The sequence below is a fragment of the Chenopodium album genome, chromosome 9 (assembly GCF_948465745.1).
Source record: "Chenopodium album chromosome 9, dcCheAlbu1.1, whole genome shotgun sequence".
Classification (NCBI taxonomy): Eukaryota; Viridiplantae; Streptophyta; class Magnoliopsida; order Caryophyllales; family Amaranthaceae; genus Chenopodium; species Chenopodium album.
The window spans coordinates 3,514,379-3,542,275 of record NC_137842.1 but is presented as its reverse complement, the minus strand read 5'-3'; the positions used below and the strand labels follow the sequence as shown (position 1 = coordinate 3,542,275).

The window sequence follows — 27,897 nt, the reverse complement described above, 5'->3', positions numbered from 1 at the left end:
TGTAAAAGACCTCTAGTGAGGATCTTTCCAATAGGAAGACTACAAAAACATCAAACCGAATCTATAAAAAGAACCCCAGTAAATGATCACGCAATCAAACATTCAATAAACACTCTCCTAATTCCTAACCAACAATACAAATTCACAACAACAAAAACAGAGATTCTAATTTTAATTTTAATTGAAGAAAGTGTAAATCTTTGATTGATTTAGGGTTTTTGCCAAATTAGGTTGATAATATGAGAAAGAGGGAAAGAGAAAACCCATGTTTGATTTGTGGGCATTACCACAAGTATGAAGAAGGTGAAGTTTGTGGGATTTGCGGGCATCGAATGCCGGAAACTTCTGATAAAAGTTCCGTTCAATCGGGTGCTTTTCCTTCTGAGATCTTGCCTGATTTTCTCTTTCTGGGTAGTTATGATAACGCTTCTAGGTCTGAACTTCTTAAGGCTCAAGGAATTTCCAGAATTCTCAATGTAAGTTTTGATCTTTTGGATACCCTTTTGATTAATTTGCCCTTTTTCATTGATTTTGTTTTTAATTGTATTTATTTGCTTCTTGATTTGATGGGTAATTTGAATTTAGGGTATTCTTGGTAAATAATTATTTTTGGTTTATTGGGTGTATGATTTAAGTGTTGTTTTATAATGCTCTTGAAAATTCAATGCTAGAAGATAGACCTGTACTTTGGTTGGGCCTTTACTCGAATTAGAGGATTGGGGTTTGTATGTAGCACTTTGTAGGGTTCAGTGTTGAGAATGTAATCAATGGTGAAGTCAAAGTTTGACAATTGTTTATATTTTTTATAGTTTGGGATAGAATGATATATATAAATTCAGTATTCGAATTGTTGCCGACATTCGTGATGGATAATGTTGCTGAGAGGGACAAAATTTGGATGAAAATAGAGACCAAGATTTGGGGACATGTATGGAAATTATTTATCTGTATAGTCGTCTTATTTTACTTCTTTGACAATTGTTCATATTTTTGGTAGTTTGGGATAGAATGATATATATAAATTCAGTATTCGAATTATTGCCGACATTCGTGATGGATAATGTTATTGAGAAGGGACAAAATTTGGATGAAAATAGAGATCAAGATTTGGGGACATGTATGGAAATTATTTATATGTATAGTCGTCTTATTTTGCTTCTTTGACCTAATTAATGCTAACTGTGGATTCTTTAGGCTTATTATGTTGCCAAATTGATGCTAATTCACTTTTTACATGATATTCGGTTCATGTGCTGTTAGGTTCTCATGTCCCAAAGGCTTCATCTTTTTGTGTCAAGGATGCATATGAATTCCTAAGGATGTTATGAGACTTATTGACAATGTAAACAGGGATTGGCTGAATTAGTTGTGATCTAAGGATACCTTGAAGGCGCCAATATTATTTGTGATGGGAAGGCGGTAATTATCTTAGAGGGGGGGTAGAGGTAAATAGGTTGATAAAATTAAATGCAGTTTACAATTACAATGATTATGCTACTAATGAAGATGTACAGAGACAATAAAACACCTTAATCTATTGAGGCAAATCAATTGGCTACCCTTGTACCTAAGGACCCCTCGTGTGGATTGTAGAAATTTTATGATGGTCGACCCTCGTGCTAATATATTTTTACCAAGACTTGCTCTTTGGCTGTCTGATAATTTAATCAATAATGGAAGTAATGAAACTAATAGCTAAGACTATTGAAATTGGTGGCATTGTGGCAATATGTAGCTCTCAAATGGATGCTCTACATTTTCCTTGATCTGAAAATAGCTATATTTACTGTTGAATTACTTAAGCTAATTAAACGGAGTGATTAAATAAAGGCTCTTTGATGATTGGCTTGAGTAACTAATCTGTGTGAAAGTTTAAGCTCAAAACTCAACTGATGCTTAAGTGAACTTCAGCCCTATACCCAAAGGCTTCAGAAACACCTGGCCTGTGAAGGAAAATATTTGGGCCATTGTCTTTCAATTAATAAGCTGTTAATTCTGAGTTCAATAATAAGGAAATATTTTGCAGGCCATAGAAGTTCGTAGTTTTTTTCTTATTTATTTTTACGGTGTAGAAAAAACGCTAATGTTCAAATAATTAAGTCAAACTTTAAATCTAACATAGAGTAACTTTTTAACATAATTTACTATCCTTTTTTTTAATGGTTAGCCAAGTTAATTCAGATTTGTTTTTATTTTTGCTGTGTATCCCTTTTGATCCAAAGTTGTTGTAGATAACCAGGACTTCCATCTCACTTAGAATCTGATCTGACTCATTTTCTACGTACTATTTGTTTGATTTTAATGTTAATTTCAAAGTTGTTGCATTTGGTGATGGGTTTTCTGCTTTGTGGATGTAGACCGTTCCTTCTTGTCAGAATCTCTACAGAAATTCGTTTATATACCATTCCCTTCAAGATGACAAAAGCCTACAGTTTGATGATGCTATCCAATTTTTAGGTGAGTATACATCGTATCGGCTATATGTTGTTCCTTTAGTAATTTTATGGTCTATTCTGTTTTATACACGCTTTAGTATGACATGAAGTGTTCATGGCCATTTTTGCTGTTTGCCTTTGTTTTAAATTGAGAGGATTGAATGTTGTTCTATAATATTAACCAAAAACGTGTCAGAGAACTGCTAACCTCGGTAGTTTTAACATATATTTTGAACGTTTCAAAGAATAACCGACTAATTATATTTTTTTTTGAGGAAAACTGACTGAAAAATAGTCAAACTTCATCGCTTTAATTTTTTTTCCTCCTTTTTATTTTTTTTAATTCTAACTTTTTTTGTCAGCTAAATTGAATCACCCCAGTGGGAAAGCTCCTGACCTATAAGGCCCTAGTATTAATTTCTTCGGATGCTACAAGTTTTTAAGAATTTTGGAGGCATTTGGTAGTTCCCATGCCTATTACTAGCTTGTTATTTTGTTTAAGCATCAAATACTTAGGTTTCAACTTCGCAAAATGTTTTCAGGAGATTCTTTGATCTTAGAAGAATTATCCGTGATTTTTAGAGATCATAACATGGCAAATTTGGATATTCACATTTAAAGTATGTGGAAAGGGTCAGTAAGAACTTCTATGCCTTTAAAAAATAAGATTGAGATTGATTATTGACCCAATTGGAAGTGTTGAGGATATGGATTTTTATAAAATAGCTAAGAGAAAAAAATTATCAATTGGGTGCTTCAGTTTCTTCATTTTGAGTAGTATCTTACTTAGAACTTTTAAATGGCAAATCAGTTGCATTGTTAGATTGATGTGGTTGAAAGATCTCTGAGATTATTTGGAGGTTGAAAGATCCTTATGAAGCTGTTTTTTTAGGGTAGCTATGAAGGAAAAGATCCCTGCAGAAGATGAACTCAGAGAAAGAGTTTTCTATATTTCTGTGTTTTCTTTGTGGCACTTAGTGAGGTTCCAACTGGCCTAGCTAAAGATGTTTAAGTTGCTGTGAAAGTGTGAAGAGGAGTCAGGGTGATTTTATTTCTCAAGGAATTTGGAATCTAGTGCTTTTGACTACTTGATCGCTTGTGTAAATGAGAGGAATTAGGCCAAGCATTATATACTATTAATTCAAGGTCTTATGTAGTTGGCGTGAAGTACCTTACCGGCAAGGCCATGGTTCAAAAATGCGGTTTCGGTTACGATCACGGGAACAGTTGCGGTGTCGCGGGAACGCTTATGATGCGTTGATCCAGACCATGTCACGGTTGTCTCGATGCAAATTTGATTTCAAGATAGTAGAGGATTAGAGACATTAGTGAGGTAATATGGGGGCATAATAAAAGATATGAGACATTAGTGGGGAGATATGGGGGAATCTTCACTAATATCTTTGAATAGAAAGTAACTTTTGTGTGAAACAATAGATGTAACTTTCAATGCGGGGTGATCTAGAATTGAAATGTTTGATTCGGACAAAATCACGGGGTTTTTTAATACCCCTTGTTGATGCGGACAATCTCGGTTCGGTCAATTGAATTTCCTTTACAAAACGGCACAACCAAGACGTCTCGGCCTTGTTTTTATACCATGGGCAAGGCTGGCTGCATCCACCTTTCTGTAAATTTTCTGTGAGGATCAAGCTTGATTCCATGGATTGAGTGCTCTAGTTATTGTCTATGCTTTTTTTTTTTTTTTTTTGCTTAAGAAATTTAATTGACTTCGGGACATGATTTTTTTAAAACCCTAGATGGCCGTCAATAGTGGGTTGGCACCCCTATGGTGACCTTTCAAATCATAATAATTCAGCAAAAAAGTGTGTCAAAAAGTGGATGGTTAAAATAAGAACCGGAGTGTAGTAAGTGGATGGTGTAAGAAAATGGCGGATAAAATAAGAGAGTGGACAGTTGTAAACATTGTGGGTAAGAGGGGGGTATGGCCGTAAGGGTAAGGGGGTTTGCCAAAAATGAAATAAACGAAAGTGTTAAGAACTTTTAGAAATTGACCATAATTGAAATTTGGAAAGTGTTAAGATCATTTAGATAAGGAGCTTATTTTAAAAAGTTTTCTTAACCATGTTCATGTGCCATGTGAGCGCTCTTAATTTAGGAGTCTTTCATTTCATGTGTTTAAAAAATATGAATTGTTCGCACTGATGGAAAGTTATTTTTTAAGCAATTTCCATGTTTTTTTCGGGACTTTAACTAGTGAAAGTGACTACACGTTACTTGAGACTGGAGAATGTTTGGCTTCTACCCTGAATTATGTATCTTCTCAGGGTGTTAACGTGTGGCAAGTGTTGCTTATTGACTTATTTCTTTTCTTATTGTGATTTTAGTAAATTTCTCCTGACATGTCCATTCGGCCTTCTCCCAACACCTTCTTCCTTTTGCTGTATTAGATACTCCTTAGTTGAAGAGACACTAATTCTTAGTAGTTTTTTCTTCTTAGGATTGATTTGGAGCATATCTTTTGAATGATGAGTTTAGATGGCCTTTTACATCTGCTGATTATGAAGCATGATATACTATGTTACTCACATATGAATGTCTCTTTTTAATTTCCAGTTTTTTTTCCTTCTTCTATTAATAGTGTATATATACTCTTGTTGAATTGCATGATATGAAAGCTAATTATGCTGTTTGTCTGGCAGAACAATGTGAAAGGGAGAAGGGTCGTGTTCTTGTACATTGCATGACGGGAAAGAGTAGGTGGGTTCTCAGAATTAACTGTATTGTACTATGATTGTATTAACCCTGTTTGCCTATGCCAGCGACAATGCACTAGAAATTGTCAATAAGAACATTTGATGAATAAGGACAATAAGATTTATGCAAATTGTGGTAACTTGCAATAAAGTTTGTGATCATCAGTTCGTCTTTCAGTTCCTCTGTACCTGGAGCTGATATCCAAATAAAATTTTAGAGGCTGATGAGGTGTCAACCCTCAAATTTATGCTAATCAGTTAACTTTGTAGCATGCCAATGACTTCTATTTGTATTCTAGGCTGATTCACCATAACTGAAAAATCATGGACGTTCTCACCCCTATTGGTTCTGAATAAACGCAACCCCTTTATTTCCCCACTTCATTACACGTGCTATGCACATATTTGCGTCCTTAATTTTTTATTCGGATACTAGATTGTGAAGTTTCTCATATTGCAGGTCACCCGCTGTAGTTATTGCTTACTTGATGAAATGCAAAGGCTGGAGGCTTGCACAGAGTTACCAATGGGTGAAAGAGCGGAGGTCATCTGTTGAGCTTACTGAAGGTTAGTGCGTATCCTGGTGCATTGTTTTGCTATTTTCTATTGTCAGTATTATATTTTTGAACTTGAAAAGGAGAGAGCCCCAGTTCTTAGAGATTAACACTTCAGTTTATCTCCTCTCACAACTTTATGCATTGATTTCTGTGCCACTTTATTATTTTGCTTTCATCATTTAAAAATAATAAAAGAAAATGATTAGGTTGTGAGAGGAGATATATTCACAGAGACTTGAATTTACCCCTTGAAAAGCGTATGAGCTACTTATTTATTAGTTCATTTTAGCTCCCTGTGGCCTCCCAGTCTCCCACACTATGACCGCAAAATAATCACTTTTGGTTTATGTAGCCGACCTACTTATGGGATTAACTGATTAAGGCTTTGATTGATTGATTGTGGCTTCCCACACTTCAATTTAATCTTATAATACGCTGCACTGGACCGCTGAAAGTAAGTTTTATATAAATGTGGAATAAAGAATTCATTGCCAATGAGTTTTTAGCCTGCAACTCAGTATGTGTTTTTAATCAGAAAACCATCTAACATCTACACTCATTTCTTAAAATTTAATTTTCTTTTTTTTTTTTTTTTTTTTTTGGGGTTATGAGGCATCTAACAGCTAGAAAATTGTAATTATGAGGCAGTCTGGTTTTGCGTAAATTGCATATGTATGCATGGTAGTATAATGCTTTGTGGAGATAATATGCATAATATGGTTGACCTGGCATAATAATTTGGTTAAGGTGATGATTAATTTATTGTAGATTCAGGCTGGGTTGGGTCAGTCTATTGGGTGGGTTTCTGGTCACCTTACTTATTGGGTTGGGTTGGTTCTAAATCAGGTCATATAATTTCTGTTACTACTCAGGTATGGGTCAGTGCTTGGTCTATAGGAGATAAGCTGGTCTTTACAGCATGCAGTGTTACAATACTGACATCTTTTCTTAATTGTTTATTTAGCTATTTCGCAGCAATTGCAAGAGTACGAGCATAAGGTATTTGGGTCTAATGAGAATACAGTTCCAGCCGAGTCTTTCAGCTTTGGGTTTGCAAAGAATGATGCAGTTCCTATACCAGCTTTCAACACAGGAACTGGTTCCTCTATCTTTGACCGTCCTTTAGAAGTTCCTACTCAACAATTTTCCTTTGGAGCTGGTCAGGTTATGAATCAAGCCAATCCCAGTGTCAGTGATGTTTCAATGGGTGGTCCTTGATGCCAGAGCTAGGTTTACCTTTCTAGAAACTTTTTTTTTGTGATACAAAAGCTTCATTCAGACATCAAATACATTTTGATGTGTTACATTTGCTACCCTTTTTTTTGTTGGCGTTGTTTGATGCCGAAACCTCCTGGTGTAAAGCTTGTGGTTGGTTCACTGATGCCCTAATACTATATAGATATTACCAATGTCCGAAAAAGGTTATTTTCATTCCTTTAACATTGTGGTGCTTGTATATTTAACATTTGTATGATAGTACATCCAATTAGTACAAGTAATATTATCCAAAATAGGTGCTGATCCCCCATTTTACGGGATTAGAGGAGATGAACATGAGCATTGAGCCATTGAGTTCCGAATGATCAGTAATTCAGTATGGTGGGTACTATCATTTAGTATATGCAAGCTCACTCAACATAAACTATTGAGGAATTGAGGTTTTTCTTTTGGCCCAAAAGACGGTCCTTGATTGTACCGACTTTACTAGCTAAAAATATTCTGCCTTTGGCCCTTACCTTATGTGATTTAACACACTTTGTATTGCTGATAAAGTGATATGAGATGCGTTCTCTTGTTTACCCAAAACCGTAGTAATCAATGTACAACATCATGATAAAATGTTCACCTAAACCATAGCAGACACCGAGTCTTCTACTGATCCAACACCGACATCGGTAGCTCTTTTTGAGCTTGTTGGTGTACAAATATCAACCTAATATTCAATGCTCTCGGTTTCATGTGTGAAAACATAAACTCCTATTCAGAAAACCCGCATCTTTTGGAATAAAACGCATATACTTGTTAGAAAACACACTGCAAGTTTCATCATCTGAGGTCCAAATTACCGTGAAAGATTTGATGCAAATTAACTCTTTTACTATACTACTAAGAAAAAAGGTAAAGAATGTTTTGATGCAAGAGAACCAATCGTGATTGACATTCAAATTTACGCATCTTTGATAGTTTCGCAAGTTATCAGATTTTATTCAAATCTCATGTTGCAGTGAAAAAATTATATTTTGCATCCATAGTTTGATACACATTCATAGACATCATAGTTATAAAACAATGCTTACTAAAAGGCTGTAAGAATTTTGTACGGAGGGAACTAGGGAAAGCCATTCGATGCACAAGCTTTAATCGACTTATCGTATGGAAGGTGCTTGGTGTGCATCTAGAAATGAGTTACCATCAACACCGCATTTCATAATTGCCCCAGATTGTTCCCTGCATTACATTCTGATACAATTTTGTATGCGACAGCAGTTTTGTGTATTTTGTAAAAGCCAACACAAAATCATAAGCATCTTCAGTCGCTATTGCTACCCATCAAATTGAAACATCTTATTGAACAGGAAGTTCGGCCCTCCCTGCAACTGCTACTCAAATTGTAGTAATGCAATAAGAGTTTGATAGAACAAAAAAAAGTCAGGGTTAAAACTCTGGATTATAAGTTTATAACAGAACCTCGGCCCTTGCTTGCATCTTAGTAGTGCTGTTGATGCTCTATCCTAAAATTCAAGAGATGTATCATCACCAAACTGAGAGATCAAGGGCTCTCTCCTCAAACAAAAGATAACCCAAAACAATGTCGTAGCATGTTGGACATCATAACTTTGTATCATTTTACAAAAGGGTTGTAACTTGTAAGGCTTTCCTCGGTCTCTATTCAAAACAATAATGAGTAAATGATTCGAAAATATATGAAATATACCTAAGTCACCAACCAAATAAATATCTTTTATTCAAAGACTAGGCATCTTACATAATCAGTGTTAAATCTGTTACAATAGACTCAGAAGAAACTCTGATAGGGGGGCAAGCAACTATATGTGAAATCAATAGTGAACAAATTACAGGTACATATAGCTTAACTTGTTAATAGATCAAATGTACAAGAACATGCAAGCAGGATATTTGCACAAACACTTGACAGTTTTGAAACTTGTTACAAGTGTACATGTAGGCACGTCGCTCAACAATTACTTAGCAATGCTAGTCTCAAGAGAGGATTTTGCAAGCCACAGCAAACCTGGATCATTCCTTTTCAACACCAGGTAACTTTCAGCCTTCCCCATTTCATCAGTGACAACTTCTTCACTGAAACCAACCACTTTGAGAACTTCCATGGCAGCTGCACCCAAGACAAATACCAATTCAATATTTAAGATTATAAAACAGAAACAATTTATTATAAACTTCATAGAAAACCAGGCAATAAGAAACTTAAATTTTTCGGAGAACAAACCTTCATGATATGCGACGTTCCTTTGGAAAACAGGATTGGCCTGCAATATTAAGGGAGATTGGCAAGGGAAAAAAGATTGTTAAGTAATTGAATTCCAAGTATTACAATCCAAACTAGTTTAACATTGTTTTTGGGTGAGGGCTGGGTGATTTTATCCCTAATCTGTCTTAATTTTGCATTGCTAGTTTTTCAGCCCAGTGATAGGAGTTTGCATCAGACCTTCCTTTCTGATGTTTAGAAAGCCATTAAAACTGTCTACATAAACGATGGATAAAAAGATCCCCCTCCTCCCCCCCAAAAGAAAGGTAACCTTTGGAGGTTTTGAGGTGGTGTAGTAGTGGAATCCCTCCCTGCCTCAGATCCCTATGCTAGAGATCAAATTCCTTTATCAACATTGTTAATCAACATATATACATGCAACAGCACCACATACGCATATATCCAAAGGTCATCAAGTCTATTAAATATTATGTTTCAGCACCAATGGCCAGTTGGCCACTGACAGTAGAGGAAGAGAAGGAGAGGCAAGTAGAAATGTTGGGTCATGGCAACTTAAATCCGTTAGAGTATTTCTATAAGAGGGAGAAGTTATAATATCACATGCCTAGATTTAATATATTTATGTATGGGCCTCACAAAAAAAATCTGGAATTTCATTTCTTAAAGTTATCGATACAAGCCTCATATATCTCATACAAAAGACAAATAAATAAATGAAATTTGAATAGAAAGAAAGCTTAACACAAAAATTTCTCTGAGATTGATTGATACCATAATCCTACTAAGTTAACTAGATGATGGAATGACTAATTCTTTTGCCTTTTTTATTTTTTAATATATATATTTCTAATCATCCAAGAAAATCATTTTCTTCCTTTAAGTTCAAAAGCTGTTATAATTCTTATTAATCAAATTGCTTTCAGATGTCATATTTCATATAAACAGGTGATGTTCAAGACATTTCCGTCAATGGTTCATACACATGAGTTCCAAGGATTACACTAAAACTCAGAGTGCCTGAAAGGAAAAGGAAAGAGAATAAGAATATTCGCAGTATGAAGGGACCATACCTTGCGAAGTTTTTTGTACTTCATTTCATTAGGATTTTCAGATACATTTCTGCAAATGAAAGACATCATTCAGTCAGCATAATTCCTCTGCAAGCATGAAAACGAGTGAGTCAATATTAGTTTTGATTAACTCACTCGGTAACTTTTTTTACCAATATATTAACTTGGATAAGATCCTTCCCATGTTCTCCATTAAGGATATGGGGCCTATTGGGACATGGATGATATTCTTACAAATAAAAGACGATACCTGATTATTTTAAACAGAGTCTGTAGGACTGCCACAGCCTCCAAGGGGTTCAGTTCAGTACGCAGCAACTCAATGGCTTTGTTAAGTCGATTGAAAAATACAGCTGCAGGGTCTTGGATCCTCCTTAATTCATCATCTGGATCTGGCTCATCAGCCGTGACTTCTAAAGGTTGCAAGTCTTGCAACAGATGGTCAATCTTATCATCAGATTCAGGTTGGGTTTGCCCTGTAATGTTTTTTAGACAATCATCTGGATCTGGTTCCATATGAACCTGGATTAGTTGTGATTGATTAGGTGTTATGACATTCCCTAAATCATGTTGTCCTTCAGAATCATCTGGATCAGGTTCATCATTACTCCCCAGTATCCTATTTTCATTGTAATCTATCTGCATTGACGTGAGGGAAATAGTAGAAGCAGCCACTCCTTTTTCAGTAACTTCTGAATCATCAGGATCAGGCTCATCACGTGAATTTGCATTATCAAAGCTTCTCCTTGCAGTAGATTGGGAGACAACTGCTTCCAGTCTAGTATCATCAGGGTTGGACTTCACCATAGGTATCCCTACCAACATTTCAGTATAAGGCTCTGAATTCACAGTTCCTCTCGCCTCAGAATTATCAGGATCAGGTTCCAGCTCATCTTGATGAGAATAATCATCATGTTGATTCCAAATAAACAACTCTTCCTTATTCAAGGTATCAACTGGGCTTGGGATCCCAGGAGCATCACCTGTATAATCATTAGAATTTTGCTGCCCATTTGCAGATCCATGAGAAATGGAAGAAGAATCTGTCAAACGATGAAAGGCTGCAGCCACAGAAGCCACACGAGCACCAGCAGACATAAGAGAAGCTTCTCCTCCAAGCTTGTGAGGCAAATTGCTATCCAAATCAAAGTCCACATCCATATCATCATGCCCAGAAAATCGAGAATCAGCCAAGGTATGACTCCTTGATTTTGTCCAGTCTAAAGCGAAAGCTTCTTGATTCAGCTGCAGAAATTAATTTTTTGCAAGAACAAATCTCTTATGTGAAGCTGTAGAGGACCACCAATTCAGCAAATATATGAAATGCATTGAAGAAAGACTTTACCTGTTTATCAAGAGCATAAAAGTTTGCATCATGTTCAGAGTAGACCATGTGAGCCTGTAACAATGTAAAACATAGTAACATCTAAGTTCCATGCATTAAGGTACGACAGCAAGTATGCAACTCCAATTCAAACTACACATGCAAAAATTGCAGTGGAAACATTCTTCTTACTGACGCATTGATCAAAGTTAAAGGAGACATTGCACAATTTAAAAAAAAAAAAAAAAAAAAACACACTTCAAAAAAGACTATTGCAGCTAAAGCTCAATATGGAAGGCCAAAACAATCCAATGTCTGCACCTGTGATTTCTAAACTCCAAATATTGGACTGAATTGCAGAAATTGAGTCTAATATGAAGCCAAGCCTTCAAGGCCCATCAAACTCCAATTGATCATGAACTTGCCAACCCAGGTATATGCCTTTAGGCAGAATAATTGAGGTCAGGAAACTTGCACCAACTAACTATTTCAGTTGAATGTTTTCTGAAGTACTGTTATAGCCCAAGAGGCTCCTAAGAAGGCAAACGGAAGGTCTTGAGATAAATACCTTAGGAATGCAGAGAATAGTATAGGTGTGCTTTAAGTTAGAGGCAAAAGTTATTGACATCCATTGCATAAATAAAATAATCCACCTCTACGTAGTAAAGCTATATAAATCCCAAAGTTTTCCCTAACCAAGAATGTTATCTCTATGTATCAACAAATAAAGTGAAAAGAAAGAAAGGGGAACATCATACTTTAACCCCTTCATAGCCCCAAATGAACTTCAAGACCGCCTATTCCCAAAGACCAAAAAGCAAATCCACGACAAGCACCATGTATTATTTTTCTACATATAAACCTAAAGGTTTACATCATCTAAGAAGCATTTATTCATCATATTGTAGGCTTTCTTGAAGTGTAACTTAACCTTATAACTCTAAACTCATCTAGACATCTAACACAACAATCACGATATTCAAAAACTACATGATGAATTCCCAAAATATATTCAACCGTCACAAACAGACTCTGGTTCACTGAAATCCCCTTTAAAAAGTAAATAAAAATTACACACTAAAGAGCCTATCATAAACAGCAGTGAGGAAACTAAAAGGCCTAAGATCCCAAAACTCTGAAGACATCTAATTAGAGACAATACAAGAGTAATGAAAAGATGGTTCCATACTTCTACACTTCTGCCACAATCCCAATCACAAAGATTTATGAAAGACCTTGAGTAAATCAACCCTCACTCTCTAGACTCTATACTAAAGAAAACTATTAATCAATGGTGAATTCTAAAACAAAATTTAAGTAAAACTATGGTGACTTATTGCCCACTACAATAAAGATAAAGTATAAAACTCCTACTCAAAGGTCTACTCAAGCCCCTCCACCATTAGCTTCCTTTACCTCAATCAAAACACCTTCAAAGAAAGACATGGTCTCTAAAACAAAAATATCTTGGTGTCTAACAGCCATATGTCACCTTCAATTAATATATGAAGCTGAGTCTTCATCCTAACATTGACTGACTTAAAAGAGAGTTAAAATTGTCCTTGCTTTCAATTGTTAATTCAATCTCCTTTCTGCAAAATACAACTCTACTAAATACTTACAAAGTTAATACAATCACAGTTCTTAAATAGTCAATAAGTTTTTCTTTCCAGGCCATCAGTCTCTATACTGTCATCGCTTTTAAAGGCTGTAATATCTCCAAAATCCAAAGATCTTTTGTACCAATCCTTAAGCTCATCTTTCAAATTTCAACTTTTGGATAAACATTTTCTATCTTTACCATAGAGGATATTCAAACATATTTCTTTAAGCAGGGAGCAAATTATCAACTTCATATAGATGAATAACCCACATGTTATAGAAACAAAAGTGCATAGGAACCAAAGAAAAGATTACACCCTCATATAACTGATAATTGACGAGGCAAGTCAGACAGCCCTATCACCTATATTCTTCACCAAGCTAAAGATCTCCTCAACCCAATCACAAAGTAAAAAGAGAATGGGTTAATCAAATATCAGCATACCTTGCCAGCCACCATTCAAGTAAGCTGAGTATTCTCAAGAGGTTGAAAAAGAAGGCGGCAAACAAAGAATCTAAAAGATAAAGTCAGTTACCCTTAAGCAGAAGACCTAGATCACGCCTACTTTATCACCAAGCAAAATACCCCTTCAAACAAACTAAGTAGAACACATGCCCTTCAAATCTAAGATCTTATTAAGGAGATCTAATATTACCAAGGATAAGAAGTGTTAGGACCCACTAGTTGTCTACAACTGAAAAAAAATAATAATAATAAATAAATCATTGGAGCTTAAGCATCCTTTATATATATATATATATATAAATGACATGGAGAAAAAGATTTAATCCTAGAAAAGCGTCTTCAATTCTTACAGAAGTACAGGGAATCCAAAATATAGCATTGACGTATATGAGAAAAAAAAAAAAAAGAACTGATCTTGCAAACTCAATGCCTGCTTGCAGGATTGAATAAAGTGTTCAGAAAACGATAATTACTGCAAATTTTAAAAATTATAATTTTTTTAGCAATGAAGCAATAATTCATGAGAAAAGTGCTTACAAGTTCGTGCAACAAAGTTTTCTTGATACTTTGATATTTTCTGAAACCCTTTAGATCATCAGTGCGTAGACGAAGAGATATTTCCTCTCCTTGATTCTGCAATCAAATAAGCAACACATTAAGAACAAAAGAAAGACACAAGCTAACAAAAGCAAAGACCTTTTGATGATCAATTATCAACACATAATAAATTAGTTGAGGTGTTCATATACCTTGTTTAAACCAAGAACACATATCGGGCTAACACCAACATAACCAACAGGCGCCATCTCTGTCATGATCCCCACTCGCCAACGATACTTCAAGGAACCACAATCACATGTGAAAATAAAGTCCAAAAAGATAAGAGCATTAGCAAAAATCTAACCTCATCACTAAATCACTACCTTGTTCATGATGGCAACGATTCCTGGGTCAGCTGCAAGCATATGCATTCTCTTCATAGCCTCCGAGGGAGGAGGATTTAACTAGTAAAAGAAAAAAAGGAAATAAGAAATATGTGAAGTTTCTCAAAAAATATTCATTATATACTTCTTTGCATTTAAGACGACTTTTGCTGTTTGATGAAAGTTTTTTTTTTTTTTTTAAACATTAAGTCTGTAACTACCCATACTTTATCTGCACAAAACAAGATAATATAGGAAAAAATAAGTACCACAACTCCAGGCAGTTCAAGTGTACGAAAATTGCAGAAGATGTAAGGTCCTTGCGGGAGTTTTAATGAGGAATGGGATCCCCTGGACATCCGTTGTTTCATCCTCTTTTCCTCTTCCTCAAATCCAGCAATTCTTAGGTTTGCTTCAGCATCTTTAAGAACATTATCAATCTCATCTTTGGAGACTCCCATCATTCTTAACGGCTTCCCCTGACAGCACATATACGTATGAGTCCAAGTCCTGCTCAAAATATTTTGCACCAATGCTTCATCCATAGAAAGAAAATACTTCCTCTAATCTTTTATCATTGCAACATGTAGGGGATGAACATATTTAAGGAGCTCATGGGATGAGGAGAGGGATATAGAAAAAAAAGAGGGGGGCGGGGGGAGATGTGATGAGAAGAGAATGAAAAGAAAACATTTGCAAATAAGGTAATCAATTAATATTAAACTTCTACAAAAAGAAGAATACTGAAATTTATAAAAGAATGACGGAGCCAGTCTAAGCACTAGCATTCCGGACATTATCATCAGCCATAATTGACATATTAAACCACATTAAATAATATATCTATCTAAGACAAGAAATAATCTATACACTTGTATAGTTGTATGAATAAAGGTATAAGAATCAAGATTTGGGTATAAACCTCTACGATTCCAGTATCTCGTAGCCTTAGACTGGAATGCTCGTCAGAGAAAGGCATCAATAATTTCGAGCTTTTGGTGGAAGGCAGAGAAATAATCAATCTAATTGTATCAGCTTTAACATCAGTCAAGGTCTGCAGTTCCTCCCCCAACTCCTTGAGAGAGGCCTCTGAATTAATTTTTACCTCAAACTTCTTTCCCCTCCATATAACAGGAACAGTAATAACATTTTGATGCAGCACCATGATTTTCTGTAAGGAGATGGAATAGTAAGTCAGTGAACAAAACTTCCTATGACAGACACTTGATCTGGAAAAAAAAAAAAAGTAGTTAAGCACTAAGAATACTTTGAAGTGCATGCATGATAAACCAGCAAACAATACTGTAACAAACACGCAAGCAGTCCTAATTTTCAGACTGCCAACACGTAGCACTGAATGATATTTGGTTTCTTTCAATATAAAATCACGACAACATGATCCATTTAACACCAATGTCTATATATCCCCATCTATCATGGAACAAGGGCAGCAAATTAACCAGTTCTCAATATATCAACAACAAAGCCTGGAGTTAATCGATTCCATCAATATAAAACAAACTTCCCATCAATTTAAACCTCATTTTCCATCATATCCCTGGTTTCCTTTTTACATGCTATGTGTACTTAATGAAGGGTGCAAGATAGAAATTAACAACACTGACAAATCTGTCATTCACTCATTAGGCATGACTGCAAGGGCTTTGACTCCGAGATGTGACATCTAATTGGTATCTTCTGGTTGCAAGCTACACTATAGATTTGAATTTTGATCATAAATGGAAGTACTTAAAATTACATAAATCCAATAACTTGTGGCTAAAATTAATGCCACTGCAAAGTTCTCCAGTATATTCCTGCAGTCCAGCATGTAAGGTAAACAAGTTTTCGATACTTGCACCAAGCACATGGAGGAAATGCCAAGAGTTCAACACAAATTGTTGCAATTGGTCTGCTTATCAAGTGCAATTGATTGTTTCAACCGCTCTTATCAGTGCATTCTTTATGGGAACTGAATGCTTACTAGCATTCTAACAGGACTGTAACAGCCTAACATTATGCTATGTACATGTAAAGCATGAGCAAACGGCAGCACAAATTCACAGAGGAAAAGGGATCGGCAAAGTGCCACCCCATGGGCAAGAGCGCATCAGCAATTACCTCCAACTGCATAACCCTTTTTTTTACTTCTACATGCATCAATTCGAACACGGAACTAATTTCTATCTACAAACAACTATAAACAAACCAGGTGTCTACTCATCATGGTTTACTGTGACGAATTGAGACAAAGTCGATTATACACCTGGGCGTACCATGCACACAATTCCTAGCACCAAGAAGAAACCTCCCCAACCTAAAGTTCTATACTTTTATCTTCTATGTAAAGACTACAAAACAAATCAACAGTTCATAGAAATCCCAAATAAAATCAACCCCTTAAAATCCCTAATTCCCTTAATACCCACAAATTGCAATCTCAAAGGTTCATAATTCAAGAAACCTTGCACAAGAAGACACCCAAAAATCACTCATTTCAAATTACACAATGAAACCCACTAGACAATCAAACCCAGAAAACATAAAAGAAATTGAAACACATGAACAAGAAAAATACCCAACTGCAGAACAACAATTAATTGGCCATAATTAACCAGAAAATCAAATTTTGAAACAGCGAAAATCACAATTTATTCAGTGATCATCATTTTTGAGAAAAAAAGATTGGAACTTTGAAATAAAAATTAGATAATTGAGAAGTAAAAGGAGCAGATACCTGTAGAATTAACTCGGTGAGACTGAAAATTGAGACTTCGATAATTGTTAAGGTAATGAGAAATGAAAAAAGCGAGAGTTGAATTGAATTTTCCAACAATATATAGTGTTTTTTTTTTATTTTTTTTTTTTATACTTATTTTAAGTTGTTTAAATATTGGTGGTTAAGGTGGCGGTTGTGGCGTATGAGTGATAGTCAGCTGTGACGTCGTCATTGGTGCTTTTCTACAAACTTCTGCTTATTTGGGTGGTGCTCATAATTCCAGATATACTTCAAGTTTCAACAGTAAATTTGTGTTCTCAAGAATTATATCGGATTATATAATCGGGAAGCTAACAAAGTTGTAGATTATGACATTATGTAACCTTAAATCTCAATTGGTTATTCCGTATAAAGCAGATAGCCATCAGTAGTATATTGATTCTCTTTGGACGGTGTTTCTGCAAAAGAATTTCGGATCGGAGTTGAAGGGGAGTCAACTGCCTCGGGGGGTGTTCCCGAGAAAGCCCCTCCGACGGTTAAGTCAGTAAATTGTGTTTAGAGAGAGAATTTGTAGAGAGAGTGTGTGGAGAAAGAATTAATTACCGCGCTAATCTGTGAAGATTAGCATTTATAGGAGAGGATTAACTAACTTGATTAGGGTTAGGATTAGGGTTTCTGGCCGTTATGAGCCGTGTTAGGCCCTGTTGGGCTATATTAGGGTTTCTCGGGATGCGTGCTGTGCATGATGATTGAATTTTCCTGTTTAGGGTTTAACTAAGGGAATTTTGGTAATTTATGTATTTAATGAACGTGGGCCCACAGGGGGTCCAAACATTAGCCCCACGACAAAGTCGTAAAGCGCACTCTGCGGTTTGGGAGTTTGTCGGAAAAATATTGATCGAATGAAACCAATCGACCCGGTGACATGGGCTGTATTTAAGTCACGTCTTCGTAAAAGTGTTTTTTTTTTTTGGTAGTCGAGCACACTTGATGGGCGCTGATGCTGCCTGGCACGCAGCTTGCTGCTGCTGCCTGGCACGTAACTAGCTGATGCTGCCTGGCACGCAGCTTGCTGCTGCTGGGCGCTGATGCTACCTGGCAGGCAGCTAGCTGCTGCTGGGCGCTGATGCTGCCTGGCACGCAGCTTGCTGCTGCTGGGCGCTGATGCTGCCTGGCAGTTTGCTGTTGGGCGCTACTGCCTGGCAGGCTTGCTGGGCGCTGATTCCTAGCATGCTTGCTGGGCACTGATGTTTAGCATGCTTGCTGGGCACCAGCTCGCACCAGCACACGTTAGGCCTAGCCCTAGCTTGGAGGGGCGGCGATTTTGACTTAGGCCAACCCATGGTGGGCGATAATCTTCTTGTGCATTGTAGCCCCTTATCTTTATGGGCGATGATTAAACCCTCGGCCAATGGCTTCGGACTTTTTTTATCGCGTTTGCACGTCTTTCCAACTCATAAAAGAGGTCGTTTTGGCGCTCGGGTGTCATGTGGGTGATGGAGTGTCTCGGGAACTATATATTATTTTTAAGAATGCTTAAAAATGACCCATCTCGTCACCCACGGAAAGCAATGTTGTCCGTTACTTAGTAAATTTTGATGAATACTTCGGGAGGCCATAACTTGGTCCCCGGGTGTCCGAATCAAACAAACTTTTTTTTTAACTTGTGTATTTTTTCGAGCTCTACGTGGTGCCCACCGGAATTGCGAAAAAAGGCCTCTAGCATGGTGAAAATGCCATTTTTCCGATTACGGTCTCATTTTTAGGCCTACCTTGGAACGGTACGGGCTTGGACCACCCCATAATGAGCCCCTATGACGGGCGATGATATAATTGATGCTTTCTAAGAGCCCCTTAGGGGGAGATGATAAGTATACATACTCCTCGGCATGAGTAACAAGTGTCTGTGACACCCTTCCCTTGCATGAGTAACAAGTGTCTGTGACACCCTTCCTTCGCATGAGTAACAAGTGTCCTTTGGCTCATTTTTCGAGGCAAATGTTTCTCTTTATATAGCCACATAAACACACATTTCTCATTCACAATTTCATTCTCAAAAGATTTCTAGTGAGAGAAAGTAGTGATAAAAGTTAGTGAGAGAAAGCGTTTGCAACACTGTTTGGCGGAAGGAAGCTTGTGCGCTCTTGTTCGGAGGTAGTCGAGGCGGTGATCGTGGTTTAGCATCAACAGGAGCTTCATTTAGTTGTAATACACTACACTTTAAGGTATGCCTTTGTTCTTTTATGCTTTCTTTCTTTAATGACATCATCGTCAAGTTCTTCTAGCATTAGACAACCATGGTGGGTTGAACAAGGTGAACCCGCCGTGGAAGTAGCACAAGATTGTTCTTCTACCTCTGGTATCCCCTATGCCGATGTGTTGCCGGATTTCCCTGGCGGGTCTCCGTACTCGTCTTATGAGGAGGACTATGGTCCGGGTGAGGTGACTGTGGCCTTCTCAGAGGGAGATGGTTTATTTAATAGGCACCTTGTGAATGGTGTAGTTATAGTGATGGAGGCTGCTGAAGACCAGGACAATGAAGAACGCAATTACCAGAGCAACGCACAGCCACTTGGGGGAGGCCTGCAAGCCTATGGGTTGAGGGCGGTGTTTCAAGAAAAAATCCGCCTAGGCCAAATCTCACGGTCCATGATTGGACAGTATGGTGTAACCGGCCAATACGTAGGGTATGCTCCTGAAGATGGGGACACTCCCACGACTCCACCTCCAGGGTGTACCGCTGTATATTGGGGTTTACTGAAGCAGGGAATACGCTTTCCCCTTCACCCTTTTGTCAGGACTTTGTTGCAGGAGTACAACTTAGCCATTTGCAATTTAACACCTAACTCTTGGCTAAAAGTGTACTCTTTTTTGGTGGTTTGTACCATGATAGGGCACACTCCAACTTTAAGGCTTTGGAGAAACTTGTTCAAATTGATACCCTCCGAGGATTCAAATTTCGCTCCTGGTTGGTGGGCCTTTCGCATCCGCAATGGCTACAAAGTGGTGCACGACCAACAATCAAACGTCAAACACTGGAGTGGCCAGTTTATGTTTGTTTACTGTCGTACTTGGGACATCCCATTGATCTCGAATTTAGGGGAACCCAATTTGAGTTTAAATTTCGACGTTCCACCCATGAACATGAAGGAAGTTGTAGTTGCCCTTTTGTTGGAAACTAAGGGTCTCGTGGTCAATGGCGACGCTGTTCAATTACCCATGAATTGGATACCCAACCGAGCCTTTCTAGAGGATGAAAAGAAGCTTTGTACAATTGGCCTTGGCTTCCTCTCAGAGGGTATGCTAGAGAGGGGGGTCTTCTGCACACATTATGATTATAGGTATCTTTGTGTTGCTGTTTTAACTTTTTCCTAATTCTGTGCAGGATTCATGGATTCGGAAGCATTGAAAACTCAGAAAGTCCTTGCCCTGCAAGCTGCCGCGGTGAGGAAGCTACTAAAGAACGGAACCAGGGAGATACCTCCCCCACCCTTGGTAAGCTATCTTTGTTGACTTTGAATGCATTTAATGGTTTGAATCTCACTAATGTGTCATTTTTGTAGAGGACCCAGGGGAAAGTTACCTCGGCTCCGGTGGAGATACCAGGGCAAAGCTTTAGTACGGCTCCTGAAGATTACCAAGCTCAGCCTTCAACAATGCTAGAAGGCAATGACCAGATGGTGCCATCCCCTCGGCAGATGGTGCCATCCCCTCAGCGTCCGCCAAGCCCTAAAAGGAGTAGGCACAATGATGGGAGTGGCTCATCTAGTAGGGCCTCGTTTTGGGACCTCGATGGCTCGGGGAAAGAGGCACGTGCTGAGTCGGCTTTAGGTCACCTTTATTCGACTGTTGATGCGGACCACTTTAAAGGATTGGATCACGAGGAAGAGTTTAAGATTATGCAGCAATCATGGGCTGAGGTTTGTGACCCTCTTTTTCCTTATTGTTACTTTTACTGTTGTGTCGTGATTAACACGCCTTATTCATCATCTTCAGTATTCGGTACGGGCCACCGCGTTAGCACAACGAGGGCTTATGGTCGCAGGCCTAGCTAAGGAAAATTATGCACTTATGCAAGAAGTCAATTCGCTTAAGGAGCAAGTTGCCAACCTACAGTCGCAGCTCGAAGAGATGATGAGCCTTAAGAAAACAGCTATCGCGAAGAAGTTCCGGCTCAGAAAAGAAAAGAATCAGGTCAAGTAACAGTTGAAGACGGCTCTAGAGGAGTTGGAGTCCGCAAAGGAAAAGTTGGCCAATGTTGAGGAGCAGTTGAAGGCGGCTGGTGCTACTCAACAAGAGATGGCGAAGGCTTGGCTCCAAACAACAGACGGCCGGGCCTACCTTGAAGAAGAGTGCATCAAAGCTAACGAGTTAGGGCAAGAAACGGGAGTCCGTCGCCTACAGGCTGCCTTTGAACTTGTTCACCCTGACCTTCAGTTCGAGCCTCTCTATGGCAAGTACCAAGAAATCCTCAAGAGCGAGCTTGATGAGATGATGAAGAATTTTTCGCTCTGTGATGAGGGCCAAGGTAGTCAAGCCCAAGAGCATCAACCAACCGTTGATCAATGCCCCGTGGGCAATCATCGATATCATGTGCTGAAAAAGAGTGGTTCTAAGGTTTATGCTGCCGAGGATGATGCTTCTAGCTCTCATTCTCATCATGACTAGTTTCCTTTTTATTGCTTTTCCTTGTTCTTGTATCCCTTTATTTTCAAGTAGACTTGTATTTAAAGCAACTTTAATGAAGAAACAGATTGTTTTGGCTCACTTATGTTTACTTGTATTTATTATGTTTGATGACCTTTGGTGCCCCTTGGGGCTAATAAGCCCCTTGGGTGGGCGATGATATGTCTAACGCCCCTTAGGGCTCATGAGCCCCTTGTGATGAGCGACGATGTGTTTAGTGCCCCGTGGGGTTAATGATCTCTATGGATGGGCGATAATGTGTTTGACGCCCCTTAGGGCTTACGAGCCCCTTGGATGGGCGATGATGTGTTTAGTGCCCCGTGGGTTAATGAGCCCTATGGATGGGCGGTAATGTGTCTGACGCCCCTTAGGGCTTATGAGCCCCTTGGATGGGCGATGATGTGTTTAGTGCCCTGTGGGGTTAATGAGCCCTATGGATGGGCGGTAATGTGTCTGACGCCCCTTAGGGCTTATGAGCCTCTTGGATGGGCGATGGTGGTAAACTTGTATCTTAGTGGTAAAATGGAAACGAAAATTTCGAATGGAAAATATGAAGTTTGCTATTAATGGAATTTGATTACTACTGTGGCGAAAAATGCACTTATTCTATGACCAAACGTCTTACAATGATGAAATATTCACATAGCCTTTATATGTAGTACCCATGCCCCCATTTCATCGTGTAAGCGTTGAAAATAAACTAAATTGAATACTGAAAAACATGAATTTAAACATAAAACCTTCTGAGGTTCTCCGCGTTCCATGGTCTTTCTAAGGTTCTGCCTTTGGGAGTTTCTAGGCGAAAGGTCCCTTTTGCAACTTGTTCTGTGACCTTATAGGGCCCTTCCCAATTGGGTGATAACTTTCCTAGCTCAGGCTTGCGGCCTGTGGCCTCTATATTGTGTAGCACCCAATCTCTTACTCCGATCTGCTTCTCCTTGACCCTCCTATTGAAGAGACGGGTCATTTTCTGTTTTTGTGCGATTGATCTGAGTAGGGCGTTGCCCCTTATTTCAGGCAATAGATCTAAATCCATGCTTTTGTTTTCTTCATTCACCCTATAATCGTAGAATGTGATCCTGGTCGATGAAATCCCTATTTCGACTGGTAGCACAGCCTCGCTGCCATAAACAAGGGCGAACGGGGTTTGGCCCGTTGCATCTTTCGGAGTTGATCTAGCTGACCATAGAACACCTGGTAGGTCATCAACCCATGACCCCTTGGCCCCTTCCAACATAGTTTGTAGGCCGTGGAGTATGATTTTGTTTGCAGCCTCAGCTAGGCCATTTGCTTAAGGGTGAGATACAGTACTAAAGTTTGTGTGTATTCCAAACCTCTCGCAATACTCAACAGTTGGTCGACTATAGAATTGTCTCCCATTGTCTGACACGAGACTTCTGGGCACGCCAAACCTTGTGATGATGTTGCGCCATATGAACTTTTGAATTTGCTTATCAGTGATTGAGGCTAGGGGTTCGGCCTCGATCCACTTAGTGAAGTAGTCTATGGCGATCATGAGGAATTCTCTCTGCCCCAAAGCTGCTGGGAATGGTCCAAGAAAATCCATGCCTCACTTGTTAAATGGTAGGGTGGCGATGATTGTTTGTAGCGGGCTCGAGGGGAGCCTTTGCACATTGGCGAACTTCTGACACTTGTCGCACTTTTGCACTAATTTGGTCGCATCCTCCCCTAGGGTAGGCCAATAAAACCCTGCCCTTAGTGCTTTGCCTGCTATGCATCGAGCCCCTTGATGACTTCCACAAGCTCCTTGGTGTATTTCTCGTAGCACATAATCTCCATCTTCTGGGGTGATGCACTTAAGGAGGGGATGAGTGTACAACTTCTTGTATAGGTTTCCTTCGTGCCAAACGAACCATTCTGCTCGTTTCTTAATTGTGTGGCCTCTTTAGGATCTTCTGGGAGTTTGTTGTCTCGCATGTAGTGCACTATTTGATCCATCCAAGCATCTGATCGGTCCAAGTAGTGAACTGCAGGTGCATTGATGCTTGGATGTTTGAGAACTTCCCATATTATAGAGCGAGGGCCAAGCCCCTGGGCGGAACTAGCCATTCGTGCAAGGGCATCAGCCTGTTGGTTATCTGCCCTTGGAAGATGCTTGATCTGAAATTCAGACAACGACGAAGCAGTTTCTTTGACCTTTTTGAGATACATGCGCATGCTATCTTCCTTGGCTTCGAATTCCCCTTGGACTTGGCTCACGATCAATTGGGAGTCAAAGAAGGCATGAACTGCCATGGCTCCCGCCACCTGGCACAACTCTAGCCCCAAGATGAGGGCCTCATATTCAGCCTCATTGTTTGAGGCGTTGAAGTCGAATTTGACTGCATACTCAAACTTCTCGTTGCTCGGTGACATGATAAAAATGTCGGCCCCGCTTCCTGCCTTGGAGGAGGAGCCATCTACATATAACTGCCATGGCTTGGATCCATCATCATCAGGGCGATGAGTGCATTCGGCGATGAAGTCTGCTAGAGCTTGTGCTTTTATTGCCCTTCTAGTCTCCTACTCAAGACCAAAATCTGCAAGCTGGTCTGCCCAATCTGTCATTCTATTTGAGTGGTTTCTCCCTTCGATTGCCTTCTTTATAGGATGGCTAGTCAAAACTTTGATGGGGTGAGACTGGAAGTATGGCTTCAGCTTTCGGCTTGCCATGACTAGGGCGAACACCAACTTCTCAATTCGGGAATACTTTGACTCTGCTCCTCTGTAAGCATGGCTGAAGAAATATACCGGGTGTTGTGATTTATCCCTCTCGGCAACCAACACTGCGCTAGACGAGTATTCTGATATAGCCAAATATAAGAACAATATCTCCCCTGGCAGAGGGGAAACCAACTTGGGAAGAGAGGCCAAGTGTTCTTTTAGCTGTTGGAAGGCGATCTCGGGTGCTGCGTCCCATTGGAACACTTTTCTCTTGAGGGTGTTGAAAAAAGATAAGCTCTTGTCTTCCGACTTTGAAAGAAACCTTCCCAAGGCGGCTATGAAAAAAAGATAACCTTCCAAAAAAGATAATTTAACAAAACAGAGTTTGAAGATCGCAAAAACACCTTGGCGCCAGCCCTGGCTAGTTGGCGCCAGCACTAGTGGCTAGCGCCAGGCGCCAATGGCTAGCGCCTGGCGCTAATCCTGGTTCCAGGCGCCAAGGCCTGGGGTTGGACGCCAAACTGATTTTTAACGCGTTTTCGAAAATCTGATAAATTTCCCGTACTGGAAGATAAAATAATATAATTTCAGTCGAAAATGCTATTTGATCTTGATTAAAACTCTGAAGAGTCCTAATTGAATTAAGAATGAAAAGAACCTTCTAGAATGTTCTAGAAGACTAAAACCATTCCTAATTACATTAGGAATGATAAATTATATTAGGCCCTCCTCTAGATCATAGGGTCGTACTTAAAGCTCAAACCGGGCCCAGTTTAGTAAATTGGCCATAATTTCCTCAATATTCATCGGAATTGGGCTTATAATATATCGTTAGAAAGGTCTTTGCAAGCCCTATCCAACTACACCACTATTGGACCCATATCATGGACCAACCAAACTGGATTGGCTGTTTTCTTTAAAATAAAGTTTTCAAAAACAGGGAGAAGAGAAAAGAAATAAAACTTTCCGCAACGCTAGACCTTTCCACACTTCGTTTCATTCGATTATGACTCGACGTGAAAGGCACTCATCACTGGGTTTGGTTTTGGGGAGACACAAATGGGTATCTACACATACCACTCCATGAAAACACAATAAGAGTAAAACAAAAAGGAAGTATATACAAAAAAAATAATAGAAATATATACAAGTTTAGTTCAACCAAAAATAAAAGTCAAATTAAATAAAGTCGTCTCCCCGGCAACGACGCCAAAATTTGATAGGTTGTCGTACACCTGTCAAAAATAAATTCCTAACAAAACCAACTAACAATGTAGTAGGGTAAGTAGGGTCGAATCCACAGAGAGATGACTATTCAATCTAGCTTTCAAGGTATGGAGAAACTAAACTATGTCGCGAAATTGGGATGAAAATATAGTCTAAATTAAAAGAGGGAAAAAAAATAATTAATAAAAAGACCTAGGGCTATGGTTCACCATGTTTATAGTTCTAAATCTATCAAATATCAATAACAATTCAATCAATCAATTATCTAGAGAAATTGCTAAGCCTACAGTCGGGTCTTAACGCTCTCAATTCAACATATGTAGTTCGGTCGCTAACATAATCAGAATTGCTAATTGTAGGTAAGCCTCTAAAAGTAAGATCTTTCGATTCAAACTCTTATTAACATGAATTAATCATACAATTGATCAGTTTGCAAGATTAACAATAAAACACTATCAATTAGAGAAATCAATAATCAAAATATTAAAATTATCAATCAAGATTCATAATATAAACATGGATTCCCAAACCCTAGAAATAAAACTACTCAAACATGGAAGAAATAATAAAAACTAGATCTAAGGAATAAAACATAATTAAAAGCAAGAAAATAGAAATAAAATACCTCAATGAATTAAAATAGTAAACCCAAGAATCATCCATGGAAGAATCCATGGAGATGCCATGAGAAACTAGGGTTTAAGAGAGAAAACTAAAAAGAACGTAAAATAAAAAGTAATAAAAGATATAAAAGGCATAAGGGAAAATAATTATCCCTTGAGTATTTATATTATCCTAAAACTAATCTAAAAATAATTAAAGAAAAGAAGTAAGAAAATATAAATTACATAAGTTGAATTATTAGTGGACGATAGAAGATGACGTGGCCCGAAGACTTGTGACGATGTGAATGAAAAAGCTACTTGAGGCTTCAAGGCTGCTCGACCAGACCTGCGGGCGCAGGCTGGTGGCCGCGGCCTGGCAGCAGCACCTGCTAGTGTCGAGTGGTCGCGGGACAGGGGCGCAGCAATTATCCCGCGGGTGGCTGACAGCATCACTTGGATTCAAACGCCTATAACTTCTGTTTTAGAAGACTTCTTGGGGCGTGTGACCTATTATTGGAAAGCTCTTTAAGTCTAGTTTCCAACGCAATTTGAATCGCATCAATCCGATTTGTAGAACTAAAGTTATGATCAAAAGAGTGGACAAAGGTCAGTTTTGCCACTTTATAAAACATCGTTTAACTTCGTTACTAACTTAAATTCGTTTCCGTAAAGTGCATAACGACCCTTGTGGATACTATATTCATTCCTCATGCATATAAATCTCAAAACAAGCTTCCACAAACATATATCCTTCTTTAAGTGACCTCCATTCATCGACTTTTCATCCTTTCATTGTCCCGTTCTTCCAAAATCACCCCGAAAGCGTTCGAATAGTTATAGAAACTACCTGAAACATTAATAAAACACAAACGAAGCGTAATAGAGCACAAAATGAACAACTTATGCAATTACAACCTAAAAAGCAACAAAAGACTCAAAAATCAACTATAAAACTAGCATAAATGTGCCGATAAACTCTATATAAATGTGATTCATCACAAACACACACTTTCTGGGATTTAACTTCATCCCATATTTTCTCAATTTCTCAAGCGTTTCAACCAAGTCTGTGACATGGTCCTTCTCGTGGCGACTCTTTACTATCATGTCATCAACGTACGCTTCGACGTTTCTCCCTAATTGCCCTTCGAAGATTTTGTTGATGAACCTCTGGTATGTGGCTCCAGCATTTTTGAGGCCAAAAGGCATGGCCTTGTAACAATATACTCCTTGGTTAGTGATGAACGCGGTATGTGGTTGGTCCTCTTCTGCCATGGGGATTTGATGATATCCCGCCTTGTAACAATAGAGCATGTCCAGCCGTTGAATCCACAAGCTTGTCTATCTTAGGGAGAGGATGGTCATCTTTGGGGCACGCCTTGTTTAAGTTAGTGAAGTCGACGCACATTCTCCATGCCCCAGAGGGTTTCTTG

The 27,897-nt window shown here is 38.6% G+C and overlaps 4 protein-coding genes across 4 annotated transcripts; 1 reads left to right on the top strand and 3 right to left on the bottom strand.

Annotated features, from left to right (window-relative positions):
- Window positions 1-7,188, top strand: LOC145558270 (protein-tyrosine-phosphatase IBR5-like). The gene is made up of 5 exons (XM_081619457.1): window positions 1-476; window positions 2,358-2,457; window positions 5,099-5,156; window positions 5,613-5,719; window positions 6,674-7,188. The coding sequence occupies exons 1-5, from the start codon at window positions 240-242 to the stop codon at window positions 6,925-6,927; spliced, it is 756 nt and encodes a 251-aa protein (XP_081475583.1). The 5' UTR covers window positions 1-239; the 3' UTR covers window positions 6,928-7,188.
- Window positions 7,189-8,649: 1,461 nt separating this feature from the next.
- Window positions 8,650-17,562, bottom strand: LOC145558269 (uncharacterized). Its single transcript, XM_081619456.1, has 11 exons — window positions 17,301-17,562; window positions 15,486-15,734; window positions 14,833-15,042; window positions 14,564-14,644; window positions 14,390-14,476; window positions 14,178-14,273; window positions 11,594-11,647; window positions 10,499-11,493; window positions 10,249-10,297; window positions 9,179-9,218; window positions 8,650-9,064 (listed from the first exon to the last, which is right to left on the bottom strand). The coding sequence occupies exons 2-11, from the start codon at window positions 15,726-15,728 to the stop codon at window positions 8,913-8,915; spliced, it is 2,007 nt and encodes a 668-aa protein (XP_081475582.1). The 5' UTR covers window positions 15,729-15,734; window positions 17,301-17,562; the 3' UTR covers window positions 8,650-8,912.
- Window positions 17,563-22,695: 5,133 nt separating this feature from the next.
- LOC145559298 (uncharacterized) lies at window positions 22,696-23,205 on the bottom strand. Its single transcript, XM_081620725.1, has one exon. It carries the CDS (start codon window positions 23,203-23,205, stop codon window positions 22,696-22,698), a length of 510 nt encoding a protein of 169 aa, XP_081476851.1.
- A 494-nt stretch (window positions 23,206-23,699) lies between these two features.
- Window positions 23,700-27,673, bottom strand: LOC145559297 (uncharacterized). Its single transcript, XM_081620724.1, has 3 exons — window positions 27,472-27,673; window positions 24,567-24,985; window positions 23,700-24,491 (listed from the first exon to the last, which is right to left on the bottom strand). The coding sequence occupies exons 1-3, from the start codon at window positions 27,671-27,673 to the stop codon at window positions 23,700-23,702; spliced, it is 1,413 nt and encodes a 470-aa protein (XP_081476850.1).
- Window positions 27,674-27,897: the final 224 nt, after the last annotated feature.